Source organism: Haemaphysalis longicornis, unplaced genomic scaffold (genome assembly GCF_048455015.1).
Source record: "Haemaphysalis longicornis isolate Haplotype H1 unplaced genomic scaffold, Haemaphysalis longicornis Haplotype H1 scaffold_1, whole genome shotgun sequence".
Lineage (NCBI taxonomy): Eukaryota > Metazoa > Arthropoda > Arachnida > Ixodida > Ixodidae > Haemaphysalis > Haemaphysalis longicornis.
In genome coordinates this window covers 323,444,028-323,468,579 of record NW_027526203.1, presented here as the reverse complement: position 1 = coordinate 323,468,579, position 24,552 = coordinate 323,444,028, and the positions used below count along the sequence as shown (strand labels likewise).

At 47.8% G+C, this 24,552-nt stretch overlaps 1 protein-coding gene across 5 annotated transcripts in view; it reads left to right on the top strand.

Annotated features, from left to right (window-relative positions):
* Poe (E3 ubiquitin-protein ligase-like protein poe) overlaps positions 1-24,552 on the top strand; it is a 278,680-nt gene that overhangs the window by 153,117 nt on the left and 101,011 nt on the right. For all 5 annotated transcript variants that reach the window (XM_077682762.1, XM_077682782.1, XM_077682776.1 and 2 more), the window contains 6 exons: positions 703-913; positions 9,569-9,770; positions 10,175-10,371; positions 11,152-11,359; positions 15,445-15,779; positions 20,523-20,720. In XM_077682762.1, coding sequence (XP_077538888.1) covers positions 703-913; positions 9,569-9,770; positions 10,175-10,371; positions 11,152-11,359; positions 15,445-15,779; positions 20,523-20,720 — 1,351 coding nt within the window. The remainder of the gene's footprint in view (positions 1-702; positions 914-9,568; positions 9,771-10,174; positions 10,372-11,151; positions 11,360-15,444; positions 15,780-20,522; positions 20,721-24,552) is intronic.

Below are 24,552 nucleotides of genomic sequence, written 5' to 3'. Positions count from 1 at the left end.
CACTACACCAACTTGTGGCACACGTGCACAGGGTAGCAGCGCGTTGAATTGTAACACTGTCCAAGGAAGTTATATTATTCTGCTTGTTCTAGCGTTTCATTACCTATGCTGAAGTGGGCTCATTCAGCATGTTTATTTATCACGACTGTAGATTTATTCGTATTTTTTAGCCCCACAGCAAAGCTTACGGATTGCAGTTTTTCAAGCATTTTTTTGCACTTGTTCTGCAGACTCGCTGAAAAATGCTATGTCGTCTGCAATTTTTTGTTTGCTTTATTTTCACATCCCTGAAAGGTTCAGAAGGTCCCAAAGTCCCTCTGCTTTCTCTCAACAAGAGGTGTTTCATCTAAGCCAGCTGCTTTGTTGTTTATTGCATGAAAAGCGAACGAAATGTTCAAAATTGTCCAAAGCAAGATGTTTTATTTGCAATGTCCCCCTTAATAACGAATTATTGTTCAAGCAAATGAAGATATTTTTTCCTTCAAAGCCTTAGCCCTACTCAGCCCTGTGTCTAGGTTGCTGCTAATGGGTGGCAGATCAAGAGCTAACACCGGCATTTCTATGGGGGTCGGCATCGTGTTTGTTAACTCTGTGGTCCCTCTCTGCCTTCTGTCAGTTTTTAGCTTGTCGTTTATGTATATACAGAGGATGAAATTGAGCTGAGACCGGGCGGTGTGGACGAGTGCTTCCTCTTGTACACAGGCTGACCAAGAGCTGCCTGGAGATGCTGGACGACTGCTTCTCGGTGAGCTCCCTGGTCGCCGAAGAGGGGCTGACGGGGTCGACCCGGAGCGGGGCCCTGGATGTGGCCACGCGTCTGCTCACGCTGCCCACACCGCCCACGGTGCACCAGCAGGTGCGCGCCCTCCTGGCCGCCCTGCACCCCACCCGCACGGCCTACACCAGCCACCGGGTAAGCCACCCAATCTGGAAGGGCACCACCACTGGCAGCCTGTGGGGAGGAGGAGACAGCGGAGTGGGAAATGATGGCACACCACTGGCACTCTTTGTTGTCGCTAGGAAATGGGCTTGTGTGCCAGTCTGCCAACCAGGCCAACTTTACCCTACAGTGGTGGAAAGCATAAAGCAAAAGGCACACCAGTGGGCTATGGCAACATCGGGCTGTAAGTGCCTTTTTTTAGATGAGTGCTGCTTCACTGTTGTGCGCAGATCACATTTTACTGTTGTTTACTTATGAGATAAACTTGTCTCCAGCTTCTGCATGCTCCGCATCACACTGAGTAAGTTGCAGCGATGAGAAAACTCAATGAGCAACACAAGTTTAGCTGTGTATGCATTGGTAGCCAAAAGGCCATGGACATCTACTCATTTCTACTTGCGTCACCATCATCAGTTTCGCACTAAACAAACATTTTAGGAAGCCGAGCAGCTCTCACAGATTGCGGTCTGCTGGCTAAGTGCAGCATGCCTTGCAAGACAGGTTGACCGGCCACGGTATTTTTGTCATCAGAAAAATCTCGCTTCTAGTGTGAATTTTCTCTTTTACGTTGCTGCCAACATAACAGCAGCCATGCCTTAGTGCAGTGGTAAGGACAAAGGAATGCTCTTGGAAGCTGGTGTGTCCGCTACAGTCTTGCCCACTTTTGGCATTTGAAGTGTGTAGAAAACTGCCTTTGATGCCCGCAAGTACTGCCACAATTGTCTCAGTTGCCTATGAATAAGTTGCATTCTTGGCCTTATGTCAGCCTTCACACAAACCCTGACGTAGCCACTGTTTCTGTCGCTAGACTTCGACAGGGTGAGCAGACGACACCTCCAGCTCCGCCATGTCTTAAGGGAGCCATGAAGACAAAACACAATTTTGCTTCATACAAAAGACGCCCTCGTTAGAATTGTACTGACACCAGTTTTAACGTAAACTTCGCTTAAATAAGCTATATAATTAGGAAAAAAGGGAATGGCCGTGCGACCCACTCGCTCATTTCCCGCAACAGAACCTATGACGTCATACCAGCCTGCTCTGCGATTGGCGGAGGCCGGCAAAAGCAAACGCAAATTTGGCTGAGCTATAAGCTTGCAGAACGAGCTATTTGTGCTTAAATTTAGAGCACATTCTTTGTAAAGCAATAAGAATGGTGGGACAAACAGTGTAAGTTACGAAAGCACAGTAAACATCAAAGTACTGATGCGTACTGCTGTTAGTACTGTGCACACTATGCTTGGTTTAGCCGCACAGCACTGCACTGCCTTTGGTGCTGTCTCGGATGACACTGGCCGATTGACGCAAGCAACGGTATTTGTCGAGCGAGCACTATGTTTCACGAAACGATTATTTTCTTCCAGAACAAAAACAAGCCAGGTTTAAATACGGCTTGCCACGGTATGGTGGTGCCATCTAGGTTCAGTAACGTAAACGCGCCGCGCGAACGCCGCTGTAGGGTAACTCGGTGCCAGCGCCGCCGTACAGGGCGGAGACACCCTTTGATTGGTCCCGTGCCGCCGCAATTGTGTCAACATGCTCAACGTGTTGTTCTTTTCATTCCCCACGAGACCCAGCAACGCGAAACAGATAAGAGGATTCAAACTTCGCCAGTAAACCGCGTTGCGGCGATAATTTTAGCGCGGTTTTGATACAATGACTTGCTTCGGCGGCGAGTGAGTGACCCAAAATGGTGGCGCCAGCATATACGTGTGTCTATTCTGTACGGTGGACGCGTGTATCAAGGCACCCTAGGCTGCAGAGCAGCTGTTCCTGTGATGTCATTGCAGACCACGAAAACACAGGATTTAGCGGGAAAATCAAAATTTTAACTTAAATTGACTAATTTCTCAGTGAATAAAGCATCGCTTGTATCCGGACAAGCGCTAGGGGCACTATAAAACACGAAATTTTTCGAATAAAACAAACTTAAATTTTGTCTTCATGGGGGACATGGCTCTTAGAACAATTTCTTTTAATTTTTAAGTAAACTCTGTGCAACTTGTCAGTCCTGCTGCTTTTTTCCTACCAATTTCAAATATGCAATTATTTTTTTAGTCAGTCAGTTAGTTCCCAAGATAATCAGAGATAATTAGTCATTTTTGGAGGAACAATAGACAAAACAGTGTTGGCCGTAAAACTGTAATCTTCATATTTTTCAATACTGTAAACCCATGTGAGTGCAATAAGAGAATCAGTTTTTTGATGCACCGCTTGGAACTAATTTTACAGTTTGTTAAACTTTGGTGTTTGAAATGGGCATTCGAAATGGTCCCTTGCCATTGGTGCCACCAAAGTAAAATGAGCTGTAAAATGAGTTCCAAGCGGTGCATCAAAAAACCGATTCTCTTATTGCACTCACCAGGGTTTACAGTATTGGAAAATACAAAGATTACTGTTTTATGGCCAACACTGTTTTGTCGATTGTTCCTCCAAAAATGACTAATTATATCTAATTATCTTGGAAACTGATTGACTGACTCAAAAAAAAAAAGCAGCAAGACTAACAAGTTTCACAGAGTTTACTTAAAATTAAAGGAAGCTGTTTGTCCCCCCTTAAGGGCCACACACACTCGACAGTTGAAAAGACTTGGAATTTGGCATTTTTGTTAGGATTTTTTTTTTTTTGTACAAAACCAACGGAAAAAAAAAAAAGAGACAGTATGAAATTTAAAATGAGGTGCTTTTTCCAATGAGACCAAAATGGCAGGATGACAATGGAGGAATTGAGTCGTAGAAAGGTGCCGTTCAAGCCTCAAATTTTTTGGTGGTTTGAGCTTGGCTCTGTGTTGTTTATTGATATTATGGCCCAAGTGCCTGTTTCCTAAGCATAAAATTTGGAGAAAAATGGCTGTGGTTTTCAAAAAGACGAGTTTTAAAAAGTTTATTTCGTAATTTTTTGGGTCCCAAAGTGCCGTGGGAAAGTAGGAAAGTTGTTGCCTGTGTTAAACTGAAGTGATCTAGCTACAAATGGCTGCGCACGAGGTCGCGGGTTCGATTCCCGGCCGCGGCGGCCGCTTTTCTGATGGAGGCGAAAAGCAAAAACGCCCGTGGGTACGAGATTTCGGCGCACGTTAAAGATCCCCAGGTGGTCAAAATTAATCCGGAGCCCTCCACTACGGCGCGCCTCATCGCCTGCGTTGCGTCGGCGCGTTAAACCCTACAATCAATCAACAAATGGCTGCGTTTTGGGCACAACCGGTTTTATAGACAGCGACCTGCCCATCGCACCAGGCGACAATGGGAGCCAGCGTGCCAAAAAATTGCCATGTAGGGAAGGCACACTCCCTACATGGGCCCAAACAAGCTGGCCCAAACTCGCCAGCTTCGCTTCACTCGTGGTGGCGCTGGTGACTGCCCGCTTAAAACGTGGCGGTAGTACCAATCAATGCGGATTGCACCGATCACCGATCACCGACCACACTGCTCCCATATGCGCCTGCTCTACTAGCACTTCATTTTCAAGCATTTTCGTTCGTTTAAAACATGCGCGAAATTTTGTCAACTTCTGCTTTACATCGAGCAACTTTTTTTGTGTGAAGCTCGTCCATGCACATAGAAATGTTCACAGGGAAGGCTTGAATTTGTATAAACTGCCCAACAGTGCCATTCTGTGCGTGGAAGCACCGTCATTCTTGAGGAAAAACATAATGTTTTTCTCCCGAAGGGAGCACTAATCGACGTCAATCTTTTCAACGGGTGCGGCATTTCCAGTATAACTGGGATGCCACGTTTATAGGAGCTCCGTCAGGGTGGCTTATAAGCACAACAAATGGCAAAGCTGGGAATGGCAGCTATCCCAGGTCAATGCTTGTGGCAAGAACCACAGTTATCTTTAGGATATCTTTTTGAGCCACTGACCAAGGCCACCAGAGCCTGGTGGAAACAAAGTGCTTTTACCGTGCGCCTACCGAGCTTTCTCAGCTGTACGCAACAAATAACATCACGTGCGATATTTCACGTACGATAGAGAGGCATAGGAGACAGCCCTGCTCAATTGCTCAGGGCTGGAGTCTCAAAGGGCTCTAGCTCAATGGGCGGGAGCGGCAGCCTTGACCAATGGGGTCCCGGGATAGGGACTGCACCTGCACGGGGGGCCACGGGCCCTACTCTCTTTTATTCTTATCATAAAGTAAAGCTTCACTCCTCCTCCTTCCTTCATTTTTTTTTTTTTTTTAGAAGTGATAATCATTGGACATCTCCCTGGAGGGGCGTACGCTATGACATGTCTTTCTCGATCCGAGCAAGCGTTGCCACAATTACGATGAACGCTGAAGGTTTTAACGCGATAGCATTGTAAGGCTCAGTTCTCGATTTTGCCGTGCCCGCTAGCTGTCCGCTATCAGCCATGCTCATCAAGTGTCCACGGAAATTCGTCCCCACTGCCAACCGGAAACTATGACAAAGGCAGTCAGATGCAAAGGTTAACTGGAGGGTGTGAAGGAGGGCAACGATGGTACGGCGGATGCTATGACAGAAATGGTGCGTGGTTCATAAACGTCACGTCTGCGCGGTGAAGTCGTTCTCCCCCCATTGGTGCATGCACCGATGAGCCACCGTTGACACGATACCGTTACTGGGCTCATTCGGCGACCTTCCGTAAAGGCTGTCTGTTATCAGCTAGGAACTTTTACCAGTATTGCATAGATATGTGCTACAGACGATTTCTTCTTCCTACACCCCTGCAGCATCTCTGCACAGCGTCCACGCAGGGGAAAAGAATAGCCTAACGCTGCTTGGAAAAGGCCTAGCACATGCGGTTGAGTGTGTAGAAACGCACGCTAAGCTGAGAAAATAAAGCAAGAATATAACTAGGAGCAATTACTAACCACCTCTAAAAATCTGTCACGGCCAGCAGAATTATCCAGGCTCTTTTCAAACCCTTCATGGGGAGGCAGGTTTAACCAAAACCGTTCGACAAACAATTCGGATCGCTGCCTGATGTTCGCTCAAGGCAGCTTCCGCATTTTTAATGATCTTAGTCTGGTCAGTAAAACGGCTGATACGAAATAATGTCATGAAGGACAGCTGTGAAATCAAAAGTTAGACCAGTAGTACTCTGCGCAGCCAGTGGCAGATTATACACAATGGATGGAAACCGTCCCCCTGCTTGAGGCATTTCTTACCTTTTTCATCGAGCGGAACTGGAAGGATGCATGCGGGGAATGATAAATGCTGAAATTCACTGAACCTGAGTTTTTATTACATAAAAAACTGTGACTCAACCTCCGGGTGCACCATTTCGCATATTCGAAAGTGCTGTTCTTCACTCTTACCGTACTCGCGTTTTTCGGCAGCAGCTTTGTTCTTGACGGTGTGGGATTCTACATTTCACACACTAGTGATTTCCCACCCCGCAGCCATCCGCGCTCAGCAAACATGCCTTGCGAGCGCCGGCTGCAGACGGGTCCGTTGTTTGCGGAGACAGACAAAGGCAGGAGGCGGCGAGGGCAAAACATCAATGGCAGCATTTATTGCAATGTGCAAATCAAATATACTGCATACAGACTACTCGTAGGCCATAACGGTAACACTGTGAGCGAGGCGTTAAACAACGCTAGAGATCGAGATGGTTCGACTCACCGATGTCATACCGGAGCAGCGGAGCGCTGCGGGTGCGAACGCGGTTGCAGTCTCCCAGCTCGCCCAGACGCGTCCCATTGTGGCGCGTTCCCCAGGTCAGGACCAGCGCGTCAAAACGTCCGCACGCTACCGGATCCCCAAGACAAGAGAGCGTCCTCACGTCATCCGACAACCCACCACACCTCGCCTTTTGGTGGCGCTAGTATCGAGGAAGAACTGGTTCTCGGGTAAGGCAGAGGGGAAAAGGGTCAACGCCTTCACCAGGGCGACAACAAACCGTCCGGTCGCTGGCGCCCTCCTGTATGGTTCCCGTCGCGTGTGCACGCCGGCCGCGATGGGAAGCTAGCCAGAAAAGGGGTTCGCGTGAAAGTCGCGATCCCCACAACGGTCAAGTGGACCGTTTGCTCAAACAGGCCCATACTTCTGGCGGTGTCGGCCTGTTTTTCACCATGTTCGGCAGCGTTAGTCATGCTTAGTTTGTCCGAGATGAAGTCAACTACCCTGCCGCTCATGCCGCCGGTCGCGCAACAACAACAAGAAAGGGGGCCACCAGCTTGGTTGCACCAATGGCCCGTTGTACGCAAACAATGTTGCCAGACATAGTTTTCTCACCAAAATAAACAAAGAAAAAGCATATCGGGTGTCGTCTGCTATTAACATTCAGTCAAAACAATTGTTGCCCAAAATTTAGTCCGTTGTAGCTGATAGTCTGCTATAGCCGGGTCCGTTATGAGTGGAGTGGACTCCACTTAAAATGCACGGGGACCAAACAAACCAACAGACCAGCAGAAATGGTTTGTTGTAACCGGATGTCCATTGTTGCCGTATCCACTGTTGCCGTAACGAGTGCAGACTGTGTTAGTTATTATAGGTTATACTAAAGAACTGGGTTTGTTCTTTTAAAGGAAAAAGAAAACAACCATGAAAGCCTGAATGCCTATGGGAATCAAATAGAAGGGCATTTCAATATAATAGACAGTGGACTGTAAATCTCTTCAGGGTGGGGTGTGCAATTTTGGGCAAACTGAGCAAATATTTGGCAAATTCTATGGCTTCGATGAAACCTTCTGATTGGTACACCTGACTTGCTATCACTCTGGCCGTTCAAAATTCTGATATGGGGGCACTGTAATCTAATTGGAGCACACAATGGAATGCAGTGGGGAGTTTATAAACCAACAGTTAAGCATCAATAAAATGAAACAAGCTGTAATGAATTAATGTTGGAACGAATAAATTTTAGCTTTTCATTCAACTGCCATGCAAGCGTTCCTGTACTATAGAGGCAGTAAAGAGATTTGTTTGTTTGCTTGCTTGCTTGCTTGCTTGCTTGCTTCCTTGCTTGCTTGCTTGTTTGTTTAGGAGCACCCACCAACAGCACGAGGCCTTCTTGGGTGGTGCACAAGTACAGGGCAGCACGCAGACGAAACAAGCAATGAAGTATGGATGCGAAGTGCAGGGAATCACTAAGTACAGCGTAGCACCACACACACACACTCACGCACGCACACGTGTGTGTACGCACGCATGAGCACATGCACACACACACATAAACGTAAATTACACGTGTAAGATATGCAACATTACCGTCAGGTACATTGGCATGCACGAAGACAGGGTTCATGGCAAAATGCAGGCATCTGCAAACACTCATGATCTAAACAGGCAAATGGTCGTGTCATACTGGAGAATACAGATATCGCGAAATACATGTAAAGCACATTGCTATGTATGCACAACACGTACACGTGCATGAGCACGCGCACGCGCATACAAGGACGGGAACTCGGGATCCCTTATATACCACAATGAGGGGGCATGAAGAGCTTCAAATACTTGCATTTTTAAGAGCACGCTTGAAATACTTAATATTGCCAGAAAAGACGTCCAAGGATGCACAAGAATCGTCAGTATACACGCATTGCACACGGCACACTGCTGGCGACAAGCATCGCTGTGGTCGTTACATCAGCGCACGTGCTGGGACGGAGTGCTCGCGTTGGCACCCTTAGCCGAACAGAGCTAACTAATTTCTGGCTGTTGAATTTGGACTAGATGCACTTGAGCAGAAAAAATAATTGCGGTTTGTGCGTCTGAATTGTAATTCTTCCAGGTTTAAGCCGCTTGAGGACGTCAACGTAGGCGTATGTTTTATGTGGGGTGTAGCGTCGAGAAAAGATGCGAGTGAACCTTGTTTGCACCCTCTCCAAGCACAAAGATGACAGCGCACTCATACAGTTCCACACTGCCGATACAAACTCCACTTTTGGATAACGAGGGCTTTATGCAGGGCTAGAAAACATGGTCCTCTTGAGAAGTTTCTTGTTACAAGAGAGATAGCACCCAGAGTTCGCACCCACAGGCCCAGTTGGCCAAGCCGGAGCTACAGCCAATCCATATCTACTTGAAATCTTAGGAATGCGCACTGCTGGCGCTGCACTGGCTGCACCGCAGTGTATGCATTGTGGGCAGCTGTCATTGCAGTTTTCCTTCTACCATTCTTCAAAGTCAAAAGCAATAATGTTTTCCTGTATAGTCTTGAACATGCACCTTGCCACTTTTACTGCGAGTGAATGCTTGCGATAAAGGCAAGCATGCTTGCCTTTCAAGGTCAGATGCTGCCGACCTTCCTAAGGGTGCTGCTCCTGACACAAGGGAAAGGGGCACTTCCAATGATCTAGCAGCTACCTGCAAATAATCAGTCGGTAGACGTGCCTTGTTGTACAGCAGCAATCTGTTTTGCAGTTGCATTTCTTCCCGGGTAGTGCGCTCTTTATGTGCCAGTACAAAGCACTTGGATAAAATTTTTTTTTTCAGCTTTGCTCCTGAACGAAATAGTAAATAACATATCATTTTCATTCAAGCCAAAAATATCCGGGTTTTTTGTTTGTTTGTTTGTTTTTCTGTTGAGGTTTTTGTTTCGTTTTGAAACCCTGCATTCCACAGGGTCTGAAACTAATGGTTACTGTAAGAGGAACTGACTCGCAGATTGTGCAAGCTAGTGCTGCCGTGTCTCAAGCCCAGACTGCGCTTGTGTGTGCGCAGGACCAGGCCCTGCTGAGCTACGTTCTGGAGTGCCTGAACAACAGTAGCAAGGAGAAGCCACCATTCCAGGACCTTGATGGCGAAGCCTTTTACCGCTTGGTGGCCATCATTCGCGGGGTTGCCTGTGCACGGCCCGCCAACCTCGTCCAATTTGCCGAAAGCCAAGAGAACGCGGCCGGCTCTGCCGAAGGTGCCGAGGACAGTGAGTGCTGCCTTGCTGCTACTCCCTCCCATTATCACGGGCTTTTTTTGTGTCCTGGCTTTGCTGTGCTCTGACTTGATCTCTGATGGGGGAAAAAATGTTCGTTTTTTTAGAACTTCCTTCTTGTCGCGCTCTCATCACTCGTGCTGCTATCGAAGAAAAGGGGGGGGGGGGGGGGGGTGTTGGTTGTGGTTGGGGGTTGGGTGGGTTGTGTGTGCAAAAATACAGTAACGTGCATGTCTACGCTTTGTTGTCAGACTTGTCAAGGTTTGAAGGAAACAAGTAACGTCACAGGGACAGTTGTGCAAAAAGTGTAAAATCAAGTGATGCACCATTGTGCCTGAACAAGTGACACATGTGCGCTCCTCGAGGTTGATCGACCACTTGACTCTTGTGATGCGCAGTGAGCAAGGAAGAGGTGCTGGAGGAGCGTGGCCTGCCCCTCAAGGTGCACATAGCCACCAACACAGTGCCACCAGCGGAGAACAGCCACTTCCTGCACATTCTGACGGAGGCCTTCTGGCATCTTCACCGACAACGGCCCCAGAATCCGGCACTGGCCCCCATCTCCAAGCACGGCCTGGTCCACGTTGAGGCCACCGTCAGTTCCTTCCTTTCTCTCCAGGGAATAACCTAGCAGGGGGAAGGGGGGGGCGCCACTGTACGCCGTGTAGTTTGCGGTCGCATTGACACCTCTCCAGTGTGGCCGCATTAGTGTTGACTCCAGGCGCACAAGTGAAAAGTGAGCTGGAATGGTCTTGAAGCGAGGTAAAAAAACTGCATTTCACATGCTTGCAACTGAGACAACCAGACTGCAAAGGAAATACAGCACAGTGTATTCAGAGAAGATGAAACTGAGTGGCACATGCCAACTTTTTTTTACCTCTGTTTCACTTGCAACCTACAACTGATGGATGAAACAAAGCAGTTATGACAGGAAGCTGAGGCTGAAAGGAATCACTTTACAATGATCCCAAGATAGGCATCATTGTGAATGTGGAACCGGAGCGGCGAGTTGTCGGGAAAATGCCATTTCTGTGTCAGATATTCGACAATTTTGGCTGTTGTCAGTGTTGTAGATTGAAATTATGGCTCACGTGCATATGCCTGGGACTGGGTGCTTAGCTGACGGAGAGAAAAATAGCTGTATGAATTTTAAAAAATAGATTTGGAGGCAATTTTCTGGCTTTTTAAGACCCGCATCCCCCCCTTGGTGTCTGGGTCAACACGTGTAGCTCCATCTAGTGGTTTTGAGGATTCCGCATCCTAGTTACACCAGATGCTGCTGCCACTAGGTTTGCATGCGCAAGTTGCAGTGTGGACATCATAGTGCTTTGCTGTAGTTGGGTGTCATGTGACCAAGCAATGCCCCTGGCTGCAGGTGCAAGCCCTGGTGGAGGTGATGTATGCGTTTGTTGCCCTGGACATGGAGAATGTCGGCCTGGTGGCCAAGTTGTTTGCCCGGCTGCTGCTCTGCGAGGACACGGTGGTGAGCTTTGCTGCCAAGCAGGCCATCATCCGGGTGCTGCGGCCCAAGACCCGCAAGCGCAAGGTGTTCATCCCACGCAACACGCAGTGCAGCACGCCAGGTAGGTCCCCTTCCGCCTGCCACTGCATGCCGTGCCTGCTGCTCGCAGTGCAGCTGGGGCTCGGCCTGCCACTAGCTCTGGCAGCTTCTTGCTGTGAAATGTTCCAAGCACAGTGGGTCTATTTGAAGTAGTAGGGGTGTGCGAATGTTAAAAATTTCGAATACGAATCGAATATTCTCCTTATACAAGGCGTATTCGAATTTTAAAAATGCTTATTTGAAACTTCCCAAATATTGTAATACGCATGAATATTCTGGAAGAGTTGAGGAAGTAATGCATTATATGCGTGACAAGCATTCGCCTAAGCATACGCTTAATTTATTCCCCCAGGAAAATACACTCCAAAATCGCATGCGTATTAGAACAGAGTACCAGCTGAAGCAGGGCTAGCGCTTGCTTATCTTTAGTGGTGCAGCCATGATCGCTTGTTAGCGGGAGCAAAGCATCCAAGAATGCGGGGCCTGCGGCAGCGCCCAGCTGACAAAAAATGTTGCCGTAAGATGCTACTGATGCAGGTGTTGCATACTACAGCAGCACCATGGTGCGTGCACATGCATAACACGCGTACCAATGACAACAAAATAAAGATGCACAACTACACAACTAAAGGTCTTTCTTTCACATGCAGTTGTGTTACAGTCAAACCTCGATGTAACGAAGTCGGTAAAATTCATAATTTACTTCGTTACATTGAAATTTCACTACATTGAAATTCACGGTTAAAATAAAGTGTTAACCACGTGAAGCGGTTCCTGCAAACAAAAACGTGGTGCACATGCACAGCTGGCGCACTGGTTCTATTGGAGCTTAATTGTCTATGCAGGCATCAGTGTGAACCGCGTGGGGCGTTTTCTGCACACGAAAACGCACCTTGCAAGCCACAGGCATGCTGACGTAGTCGCGGAGACCACCTGCGCGATGCAGGTAGCTCCAGCGACTGCTTCTAACCGCTCGCTGAAGGGCAACATGAGGGGCAAACGAAGTTGTTCATGCGGGGGAAAAGCTGATAATGGAGGCAAAATTTGCACTGTAAAGCGTCGTACGGGTTGCTTAAAAAAGCGCCCATTAAATATCCTCCGCGGTGGTAGAGCCAGCATCCCCGAGTGCTTCGAAGCTCCCGCCATAGGGTGCACGCCTCCCCATTGACGAAAGACGTCAGGCTCCTCCCATTGCCGTGTGTGGCGCGAGTCGCTTTCTGGCCGAGGTAGAAGCCACCGCCGGCGCGCAATCGCAGGTGCGGGCGCAAGGCTCATAAAGACCCACAAATGCTTTGCCGAGTGCTTGCCAGAACGATGGAACCCAACAAGCATGAGCAAACTCGAACGAAGTGCAAAGCAGCGGCATGCAGTGACAGCGGTGCAGTACGCAGCTTGTAGGCAAGGAGCTTGTAGCCAAGGAACTCGCTCACGAACTCCTTGGCTGCTGCATCCGTGGCATAGGGCGGCCAGCATCGCCATTTGCGTTTTATCGAGACCCCTCTTCGATGCTTGCGTCTCCCAAAATCTACTTCTACAACCAAAATTTCGTGCCTAGTTCACGAAACTTCGTTGCATTGAAATTTCGGCAAACAGGACTTCGTTACACTGAGGGCGAAAATACATGGTGTGCATACACTTGAAGTTAAAAAAAATCACGTGGTTCATTACATCAGGGATTTCGTTACATTGAAGTTCGTTATATCGAGGTTTGACTGTATCTGCAAAGCGCAAAGTTCGCACGCAGCTAGTGGGGGGGTTACTGGTACTGTGAAAAACTTTGCACTTCTTTCTTTTTTCTTTTGGTGTTAAATGTTACAGCAAATAGAGAGCATACTGTATGAGCATGTTGAGGAGTTATTTTATTTTTTTTTTTTTTGCATGATAATTTTTAATGAGTGCGTTACTACAAGTCTACTTAACCTGCTGCAGCACACTAAAGCTCAATTTCAGCAATTTATTTTGGTAGGGTTATAAAACTATTGTTGCCTCTTGTTTTAGAAACTGCACACATATCTGATATTCGATTCAACATTTAAAGACAGCTTTTTGCCTTATTTTTATTGGCTTCAAATTAGAAAATCTTAATATTTGCATACCCCTAATTTGCAGCGTAACACCTCTCATCTGTATTCCAAGAAAGCGCCAAAATTTGAACCTTAAAAATGGCTCAGCAAACTCTTCAGTTTAGTTTTCTGCAGATCGGATAGGGGGAAATACAATTTGGCACTTTGTTGTCTATTTCTGAAATTGTGCGAAAAGGAATTTGTGTGTTGTATTTGTATTGCATAAAAATTTGCCCCTAATGTTTTGCGACCTCATTTGATTTTATTTTTTGTAGAGTGGGGTAAATGCAATACAGTAAGAGTTCATTAATTCAAATTCCATGCTTGAGCTAACAAAAGTTGACCGAGAATGGCTGTTTTCAGCATAGCCTTCCGAAATGCTAACTCTTATTAGACAGACCCATCTGCTACAATATGGTGCTCCTGATCTTGTGATTGATGTACTGCGTGCTCTGTTATTTGTTCTGCACTGAAATATATGTACTTACTCGAGAACGAATTGCATAATGCAAAAGGCTGCACCTGGTGCATTTCCTCCTCTTCATTTGCGACGTTCTCACCTTGCACGACAAGGTTTTTGCCAAGCACATCTGGCATTGAATGCCTCTGCATGTAATAGAACCACCGCACTTACTATAATTAATAAAGTTGCTGTCTCGAAGCCACTCCGCTGTGCACACTGAAAGAACCTTTGATGAGCACTGTTCAGTGCACCTCCATCGTGAAACCGTCAATTTTCCTTCAGAAGCACTGTTTGGCCAAGAGGCAACGCTGACTTCTTCAACCTCACGCATCAGAGACAAGACTTGGTGCAAAGGGGACAGGACGGGTGCAGTACTGTCCTCTGTGCCCATCCTGTCCTCCTGTCCCCTTTGCACTGGTATTGTCTTTGATGTTTGATGCGCAGTTTTTAACACGAAAGTGTTTTAGTCCAGGATACACAAATATTTGAGTGACGTCATATCTGTCACGGAAGTGGCGCCAGTACAACGAAGCAAGCGGCCTGTAAAGGTTAGAACCAAAGGGTACGCTATACGTAGGGTTGTTAGTTTTCGGGTTTTATATTTTAACACAAACGTGTTTCATGCCAGGATACACCAAGATTTCACTGATGTCTGTCACGGAAATGACGCCAGTACACCTTTGCCGAAGTGACCCGCCAGCAGGACGTCGCTCGCCAAGCACACCCACAAAACAGCCGCCAACCCGCAAATCATGCTCAGCTACAGATTTCACTGCACATTTCGCTTTTCGTGTTTCACTGATTCCTATGACGGAGGAATGAACCACAGTTTTTTCTACTCCTGAAATGCAGTACCATCTAGCCCAACAAAATACTGTAACAGAGATGAGTTGTCAAAGGTGGAAAAGAAATTGGGCAGAATAGGGAGGGGGTGTGATATGGCAGATAAAGCCATGAATACCTAGAGTGTCGGCGTGGAAGGGTAAACATGAGACAAGAGGGCGAGGAAAGCAGTGTAAAAGGTAGGAAGCTGCCGGTTTCTCTCAACTTCCACTGGTATTTGCAGTTCCACGTGAGCTGTTTTGCTCTCGCATTGTATAATGGGGGTTTTAATGCATTGCTTCCATGGAGAGTTTGCTGGGATTGCAGTGATCTGTCTTAGGACGTGGGCCATTGCATAGCCGTGAGATGCATAGTTGGGGTTCCAATATAGCATCTAATGCAAAGTTCATGTCACTCTTGCCTCTTTCTTTCCGCGTTCCGTGGAATACTTATAGTAGCGAAGTCGAGACTTGCATGTGTCATTTATCTTGGCATCCTGCACCGTTTCTCGTTCAGTAGCTGTATGTCCGTAGAGGAGCAAAGCCTGTGCCATGCATGTTTATGCTCCAGAAGCTAGGCAGTGCAGCATGAGAGCAAACAATTTTTATTGCGTGCGCTAGCAAACCTCGATGAGGCGTGGCACAATTACCAGCGCATTGGGGCTGTGGAGGTGCACTCTGGCCTGCCCAAATGGCCCTTCCCGTCCTCCGGGCTCCCTGTGCCCGTGCAACCGTCGTCACTGGAGCCCGCACTGTGCAGGCGATCCAGGCACGGAGCCGGCCGAGAGTGCCAAGGCGTCGTCGGGGACCATGGTTCTGTCCCAGCCCCTGACGGTCTCCTCGCAACCCCTGGTGTCGATGCCAGGCAGCTCGTCGTCCACGCTGGGTGGCCTCGAGGTGCAGCCGCAGGCCTCCCTCGAGTCCCAGGCCGACGTGGAGTCGCACTTTGACATGCTCGAGAACATGGATGCCGTGGTGCTCCTCGGGGGCGCCAGTGGTGCGGGCTCTGGCGGAGCCTTTCCGCCCCTGCTGGACATCCCGCCCGATGCAGACGACGAGACCATGGTGGAGCTGGCCATTGCCCTGAGCCTCCAGGTGCGTGGGGTGGGGGCGCACTGCTTGGCACCCGCCCTTAGCTCAGTTAGATTGGTCCCACTGTATTCAGCAGGTCTTAAACTGCTCAGTGCAGGAAGGGGAGTGGGGAGAAAGAGATAAAATGGTAAACGGGGACAGAGGGCATCACGGGCCTCACAAAAAAAATTTGATGTCAATACTTTTGCTGTGCATGGTCTTGTCGAGTTCGCACCTAGCTAGTGCATGTCACTGAGAGGAGAGAGAGGCAGACCTGTTTGAGTTTGATTGGCTGGAAGCTTCTTCGCACACCTCTGTCCATGTGGCTGAAAGCCAGCTCTCGTTGCAGAGCGGCTTAGCCGTGCAGCCTCCCGACACTGCGGCAGTTGCATTGATTTAAATTGGTTTCAAGCTACATTTGATGTCCATAACTCCAGGAAGGTATCTTGAGGAAGCCAGTCATAGCAGTTCTTGGGAATCAAGCTTAGGTGTCCGTACTCCTTTGATTGTCAGAGAGCTCCTCTAAAAGGTCAGCAAAGTTCCTCTGCTGACTGGATTGCAAGGTTTAACTCTTTCGTTACGGCGGAAAAACGACCGATTTTGAGTGCTTCCACGAAACGTTTTTTTTTCTCTTGAGCTACTGACCGCACTTAGCCTTGCTATGCATGAAATTGTAGCTTATAGATTGCTCTTCCAAACACAGAGCAACAGTTTGTTAAAGGTACAATTACTTAGTTTATTCGTCAAGTAATCGGAAAAAAGCCCCCAAGAAAAGTATACGAAAAGCACAAATCGGCAATTTTACTAAAATTATTTCAGAAATTTTAAGATATACAAATTGTTCCTACGTTCCTTGGCTATGATTCAATATATAAATCAACAGTGTACACCACGTTTTTGATTTTTGAGGGCCCGTCAACCTAGCGGAACTGACGGCTGTACCACGCCGCGAAGGCACTCAAGGGTGAGTGAGTCTCTGTAAAATGCGCATCCAAGTATACTCTTTTGTGTTCTCGCACAAAATCCTTATCAGTTCGGCGGTAAAAAACAAGAAAAAAAATCCAGCGCTCTTGAGAAGCGTCGCACCTGAACCCTGCAGCGCTAATCTGACACAAGCGCCAGGTTATCTTGAAGGTAATAGCGGGATATGGCGCGGTGCATTTGGCAAAATATCCTGGCCGTACATTGTCGAGACCCTAAACACAAAATCAAAACCGCAGTCGTCAGATAAGAAGCAAGTTTTGTTTATAAATACAGCGCGGAGTCACAACGAAATTACCTGCCAGCGCTTGTTGAAGTGCGAGGCACCTGAACCGGAGCTTCGTCGTCCGAACTGAAATCTGAAGATCCGACATCATTGCTTGACCCCTCACTGCTGCTGGAATCAGAAAAATCGACAGCAGGAGCTGCCGAACAGCTTGCTACAGCAGTCCGACTGTGCGGAGCGCGGCACGAACCCAACGCCATTTTCCTCCTAATCCCCTCTACCTTCGGTTCAAATTTCTCTTGCTACACGGCCACCACACGCGACACATAAACAAACGAAACCAAAACTGAAAGAGAAGTTGCCAATGAACACACCAGATGGCGATAGTTGTCTGTGGAGCGCGGGTTTTAGATTTTGCGGGAGATTCGAAATCATCGGAAGCCGGCTTCCGATTACCTATGGCGCCGGAGTGAAAGTGTTAAGGGGGGAGGGGGGTCTTTAGATGATTTTCAGGGGAAAATTGGCAGTCTTGAGTTTTTTACACTGATTTCAAATATGTGATGTGTTTTGGCACACCTTTATTTGTTCAAAAAATACAATGCTTTAAAATTTATTTTTCGAGGCATTTCTTACGGGGGTTTAGAGCAATTTCACTGGATGAAGCTCAATAATTATTTATATGGATATAATGCCAAAGGTCTACTCTGCCAGGCTATGCAATTTTTATTCATTTCAAAGACTTTTGCAATGCATGAAAAAGGTGAACGTTTGATATCAGCAATTCGTATAAAATTATCTCATCTTTACTCATTTTCGCAAATAGGTGGGCAATGACAGAGTAATAAAACTAGCATCACCTGCTAGATCAATTCAATACGAATGCAATGGTACCAGTCTGTCATCCTAGCCCGAGAGCAACATTACAAAACTCCCGTAAGACAGAGCATGGTCTTGCAAAAAAAAAAAAAAGTGAGAAAAATGCATTTGAAGTTTCATATCATGGTAACTTTTGCTACAGCTTAGCTACAATAATATAATTAGCGTCATTTTGTAGCTCTGTTCTTCACGAAGAAAAGCACACCGAGCACGTTACTGTAACACAAGGATAACTATGGAAAGACTGACGTTAATTCATATGAATACCGTACAAATTGTGAAGGAAAATTAAATTTTATTCTTTTAAACTTCATAAACTGTACAGTTAAACCTCGATGTAACGAACTTCAATGTAACGAAACCCTCGATGTAACGAACCACGGAATTTTTTGTAACTTCAAGTGTATGCACACCATGTATTTTCACCCTCTGTGTAACGAAGTCCCGTTTGCCGGAATTTCAATGTAACGAAGTTTCATGGAGAACGAGGCACGATATTTAAGTTGTAGAAGTAGATTTTGGGAGACGCAAGCGCCGAAATGGGATCCCAATAAAACGCGAACGGCGACACGGGTAAGCCGCGGATGCAGCCAGCCACGGAGTCTTTGATTAAGTCCCTTGCCTACAAACTGCGTGGCGTGCATACACGGCTGGCGCACTGTTTCTATCGGAGCTTAATCGTCTACGGCTTAATCGGCATCAGCGTGAACCGCACGCAGCGTTTTCTCTCTGCAAAAACGCAAAACGCGCCCCGCAAGCCACAGGCGCGCTGACGCAGCCGCGGAGACCACCCGCGCGATTTCGGGTAGCTCCAGCGACCGCTTCTAACCTCTCTCTGAAACGCAACTCGAGGGGCATGCGAGAAAAAAAAGCGGATAACGTGGGCGAAATTTTCATTGTAAAACGTGACACGCGCCGCTTACGAAAGCGCCCATCAAATATCATCCGCGGTGATAAGCCTAATCGCCTCTGGCGTTGCCGCCGCCGCCGCCGCAAGCCGCCGCTTTGCACTTCGTTCGAGTTCGCTCATGCTTGTTTGGTTTCGTCGTCCCAGCAAGCATTTGTTAATCTTTATTGGCCTTGCACGCGCGTTTTTTTTTCACACCGGCGTCCGCGATTGCGTGCCGGCGGCGGGAAGTGACTCGCGCTGCGCGCGGCAGTGGGAGGAGCCTGACCAGTTTCGCCATGGTTTCGCCAATGGGGAGGCGCGCACCCTATGGCGGGAGCTTCGAAGCGCTCGGGGATGCTGGCTGGCTAGACGATAAGGCCGCCGCGAAGGATATTTGATGGGTGCTCTCGTAAGCGGCGCGTATGACGTTTCACAGTGAAAATTTCGCCCACGTTATCCGCTTATTTTCTCGCATACCCCTCGAGTTTGCCCCTCGAGTTGCGTTTCAACGAGCGGTTAGAATCGGTCGCTGGAGCTACCCGCATCGTGCGGGTGGTTTCCGCGGCTGCGTCAGCGCGCCTGCGGCTTGCGGGGCACGTTTTTTCGGGAAGAAAACGCTCCATGCGGATCACGCTGATGCCCGCGTAGACGATTAAGCACCGATAGAAACAGAAACAGTGCGCCGGCCGTGTATGCGCGCCACGTTTTTTTTTTTCGGGAAACGCTTCACGGGATGAACACTTCATTATAACCGCGAATTTCAATGTAGCGAAATTTCAATGTAACGAAGTAAATTACGAATTTTACCGACTTCGTTACATCGAGGTTTAACTGTATATCCCATTTTACCTTTTCTCTCAATGTCTTTCAGAATACAGAAAGGCACAAATGCCATGTGCTGTTATTTTTGTGCTACCTATAAGACTAAAGCACAGCAGCCACCCAGAACTAGAGATTGTCCTGCAATGCATCTCAAACCTACAGCAAGGCTGTATGTGAAATGCACTTTGGCAATCAATGCTTCAGTGGTACAAATAGCATCGCCTTATTGTGACCCAGGCTTCCATGCGGGAGCCGAAACATTAATTTCCTTTTAAAGTCAACTAACTTGTGGTCGGCGTCCTTGTCTTTCTTCATGAAAATGCATCCCCACAAGACGGGCGTCCATCACATCTTTGACTACAGGAAGGAAAACTGCTCTCCTCCCCCACTCGCTTCGTTGTTGGCCCGTTTTCTGACGGGTGGAAGGGATACGAGGCAGATCGCTGCTCGCGGTGCATGCTGTCGACGCAGAGAGCTGGCGGCAGCTTGCATTTTCGGTGCACGTTGTAACCAGATTCAATCATTATATCTGATGACACGGCACTGGACCTTTGTATTACCATAGAACGCATACAAAAGTGGACGGTGCCGTAGTTGTTCTTTGTTATATCTGACATAGTATTATACTGGTATCGTTATAAATGGGCTGGACTGTTTGTGCCAAAGAACTTCTGCGATAAGTTCACCATAAGTGGGGTTATTTTAGACAACGAAAGTGCTTAATAATAAAGCGTGTGTACACCATGGCGAGCAGTACGGCGCTTCGTGCCTGCAGACTACACCCTTTGCGAAAACGGTTGGGCACGCATGCGTGCCACCTTGCCCCACTAAGCATGGGTCACCTGGACCACTGAGGGTTCAAGGAGCTTGTGGGGCCTTTGCAAACAGTTGCCACTGCCACACTGCCCTCTCGTGGGATCGTACATGCACCCCATGAGCTGCTCCTTGCTTTTCCCCGTGCGTGCACATCCAGGACCAACCGGGCCAGTCCGAGGACCTGAACCTGCGCACCCTGAACAGTGCCGGAGGGTCCCAGGGCCCCAGCCAGAGGGCCTCCTCCATAGAGGGTGGACACTACTCGGACACGACGGCCTCCGCCGGGGCCAGTGACGACGAAGGGAGCACGGCCGCCACGGACGGCTCCACGCTGCGCACATCGCCTGCCGAACAGGTTCGCGCTCCCCTCCAGCTCCAACTTGCTGCACACTTGCTTCCCTTGCTGGGGGGGCCCGTGCACGGGAATGGCAAAGGCTGAGCTACATTCTTGATTCACTCAATGGTGTGGAAAACGTAAATTTCCCATGTCCTGCTTTCTCTCTCTTTCCCCACCTTGGTATGAACCCCCATATTTCTTCATGTTGTTTCCCCTCACGCAGTGGAAACAAGATGCAAAGTCACTAGTGCGCTTGCCGTGGGGTCAATGTGTGGCTGCTGGTGAAACAGCCCGGTTCTTTTCCGAGGCTGAGCCATTGTAAGGATGAGCCGTTGGTAGTTAAAAATTGTTTCCTTCTCAGGCACAACCGGCTTTATAGATAGCAACCTGCCCATAGCAGCTGGCGACAATGGGAGCAAGCATGGTGAAAAAAAGCTTTGTAGGGGCAGCGCCCTCCATCAGGTGGGGCTAAATTTAATCCCCAACCTCGCCGGCTTTGCTTCGCTCTCAATTCAACTAGCGGCTGGTGGAATAAAGTGTAGCGGTCAGACCAATCAATACGGATTGTATTTATCAATACCTCTAATACCGGCCAGCGCCATGAATTTACGGTTCAGTGTAGACGCTGCCATGCCTGCGCAGTCCTTTTTCCAGGCATTTCCACTCATCTGAACATTCGAAAACTTTATTGGCTTTGGCTTTACATCAACAACCTTTCTTTTTATATGAAGCTCGTCTGTGCATGCGCAAAAGTTCACAAGGAAAGCTTAAATTTGTACAAAGCAGTGGCTACAGCTGCTACAGAGCCATTTTGTGCGTGGAAGCTCCGTCATTCTTGCGCGAAAACAATGTTTCTCCAGCGAAGAGAGCACTAATCCACGGCGAAGTTGGGTATGACAGCCGTCCTTAGTCAATGCCTGCGGCACGGTATAAGATAAACTTTTAGGTGTGGACACAGCAGCCGAAAAATCTGTCAAATAAAGTTGGTGGCGCCGTGCGTAGACCTTTGATTGAAAGGACATCTGGTGGCAGAACTCCTAAGCTTCGCAGTGTCATAGGCTTCAAGTGGCTTGATTAACAACTGCCCAAAACCAGGTTGTTCGCAGGCACCAGTGGCATGCTTGTAAAACAGTGCTGTTTGTGGAGCTCACCGTGTGAGCTCCCATAACACAATCTTAATGCGTAATTTATTGCATTGTTAAAACGGCTGCGAGAGTTCGGGCGTCCTAACTTCACTTACCATAAAATACCGAGCAAGCGCCCCCCTCAAAGTGCAGATAGTTCAGGGAATTTTAGACGGGGGGGGGGGCTTGTTAGGAACTGCCCCATAATTCAAAATGGCGGTGTGTAAATGTTCACCAACCTTACCTCGCGCCTCCCCCCCCCCCCCCCCCCCCCTGAAAAAGAAAAAAAAAATAATGCAGTTCATTCAGGAGAAACATTTTTAGTAAAGATGCAGTCTATGAAGCCCCAACTCATACGGTGTTCCCGTCAACTGCGTTGTTGGTCCTTTTAGCCAGAGAATCCATTCTTGCCTTTTGCCATCATCTGTCCATTTTTGAGATGTTGAAAAAGGTGTACTCATGATGTATTCGGAGTTCGTTCACGGTGGAGCAAAAAGGCCTAGGTGCATCTCTAAAATCTTCGAGTGTCTTCTGGCTTTCGTTACGAATGCATGTCATGAACCAATGCTGTCACAAAGTCATAAGCACATTCGGCTATGTCAGATGACATAACAAAATTGCGAGCGTGTGCGGAATTAACGGCTACCCTGAGTTCTTAGATTGGATTCTGGTTTAGCCAAGAGCGCAGTCAAAAGTGTTCCTGGGCAGTTTCAGTTTCATTGGTTTGGGCCATCAACGGTGGTTGGGCTAGGGGGGGGGCCATTGTTCAGTAATGCGTGAAAACTCAAAATACTCAGGTAATGAGAGGGGGGCGCTTGTACGGGTGGGGGTGCTTGATCGGCATTTTACGGTAGACGCGCACGCAGCTCCTATCAACATTAAACACTGGCACTGACTTCAACAACATCGATTCGTCTCCGCTGCTTTGTGCGTGAACTTACCCGAGTTGTGCACAGTCATTTACAACGAAGAAACATCAGCGCGCTCGCTGCTAGTTTAATCTATTTCAGAAACTGGGCTACTTTTCTTGTATGTCGGGGCGTTGTTGCGGCAGCGGGCGCTTTCTTTTTGCTGCTGCTTGCACTCAGTAGCTGGGGGGCTGTAAAATCGACGGCACTGCATCGTCTGCGAGCACGCACCTCTTCGACATTTAGTAGTACTTCCCCTCCGAGCTCCTAAAGGTACCGTTTTGCACAACCTCGCCCTCGGAGAAATGCCGACTGCAAGTAGCATCATGGTCTGCTGGGGATGGCTGTAGAGCACGCATTCATTCTCTTAGGATCACAGGGAACGTTAAATAATGTCACGTTTTCTTACCAGCCGTTGCAGTGTGTACTCAATAAGGCGTCTTCACCCCATTGTTTCGTTGTGCAAGCATGGAACCTCGCTTGTGTGAATGCCCAACGGCTACCGCGGCACACATTCCCTTCGACTTAGTCTTTTATACTTTCTTTTGATTGTTACCAACTCAAAACACATGCCCAAAACATGTTAAAACACTGGGGCGAGCACAAATGCTTTCGCGCGTCCTTCTCCAAATTATCGTCTGCTCCACCGGCCGGCAGAACCAGCCAAGCCGCGGCAAGCAGACATCGAGCTGACGACGGGTTACCGAAGCTGCCAAGAAAGCCCGACAAGGAGCCGAAAAGATCCGAACACCTCCGAGTTGCCGCCATTTGGGCAGCTTCTTTTCACTGCCGCTGGAGGGCGCTGCAGTCAACGGTCTCAGCGGCGTCAGTTTGGCGACTTTATTAAAACGACAAGCACACGTTTGTTTTGCAAGGTGTGTCCTCACCTAATAGTGTATCTTGCACCGTGGCCTGCAGTGAGAACCGCAGTTATGGAGGTGAAAAGCAAAAACTCCTGTGTCTTCGATATTTCAGCACACGTTGAAGATCCCCGGGTGGTAAAAATTAATCTGGAGCTCTCCACTATGGCACACCTCATCGCCTTTGAAGTGTCGGCGCGTTAAACCCCACAATCGATCAAAGAACCGCAGTTATCTTCAGGATATCTTTTCTGCACCATACCGAAGCCATGGGAACGTGGTGAAAAGAATCTTTCTTTGTGTTTATTTTTTTCTGAACCTTGTTATGGAACAAAACGCACTGACTATTTGTGTTTTATTCTTTCTGATGTACGCGTGCTATGAGACGCGTTGAATGGTATGGAATGCATTAGCAAAGATTTAGCAGCTGTGGACGATATCCGGGTGGGTGCGCGTTTGGGCGATGCCAGCCGGGTGCATGCTTTCGCCAGCCCAGCAAAGTAACAACAATTTTGCATTAAAAAGCTCTCATTTAAAGGGGGACGTGGCTTTTGAAATCAACTTTTTTATTTATTTGAGGATTTTGATGAAAGTTGGCACAGCAACTGGAAATGCCTCTGTGATAAGACCATTAAAATTTCAAAGTAAAATTTTGGAGACTTTTTTATTTATGAAATTGTCTTTCTGTTCACCTTGTACCAAGCTTCAGCGACTTATAAAAACGTGATAGAAAACTTGTTCTAAGTGCTTTGCATTCCCAAATGAATGGATAAGGTCGTGGCAGTCTTAGATATTTTTATTTACATCACAATTTTTTGTTCTCAGTTTTGTAGAGGTAAATAAATGTACAACAGGGATGTAGACTGTGAACGACTATGCGAATAAATAAATTCCAAAAACTAAATCTGGAAAACCAAAAGCGTGCTGACCTGAACTGTTCATGAAGAAATGTAATGCA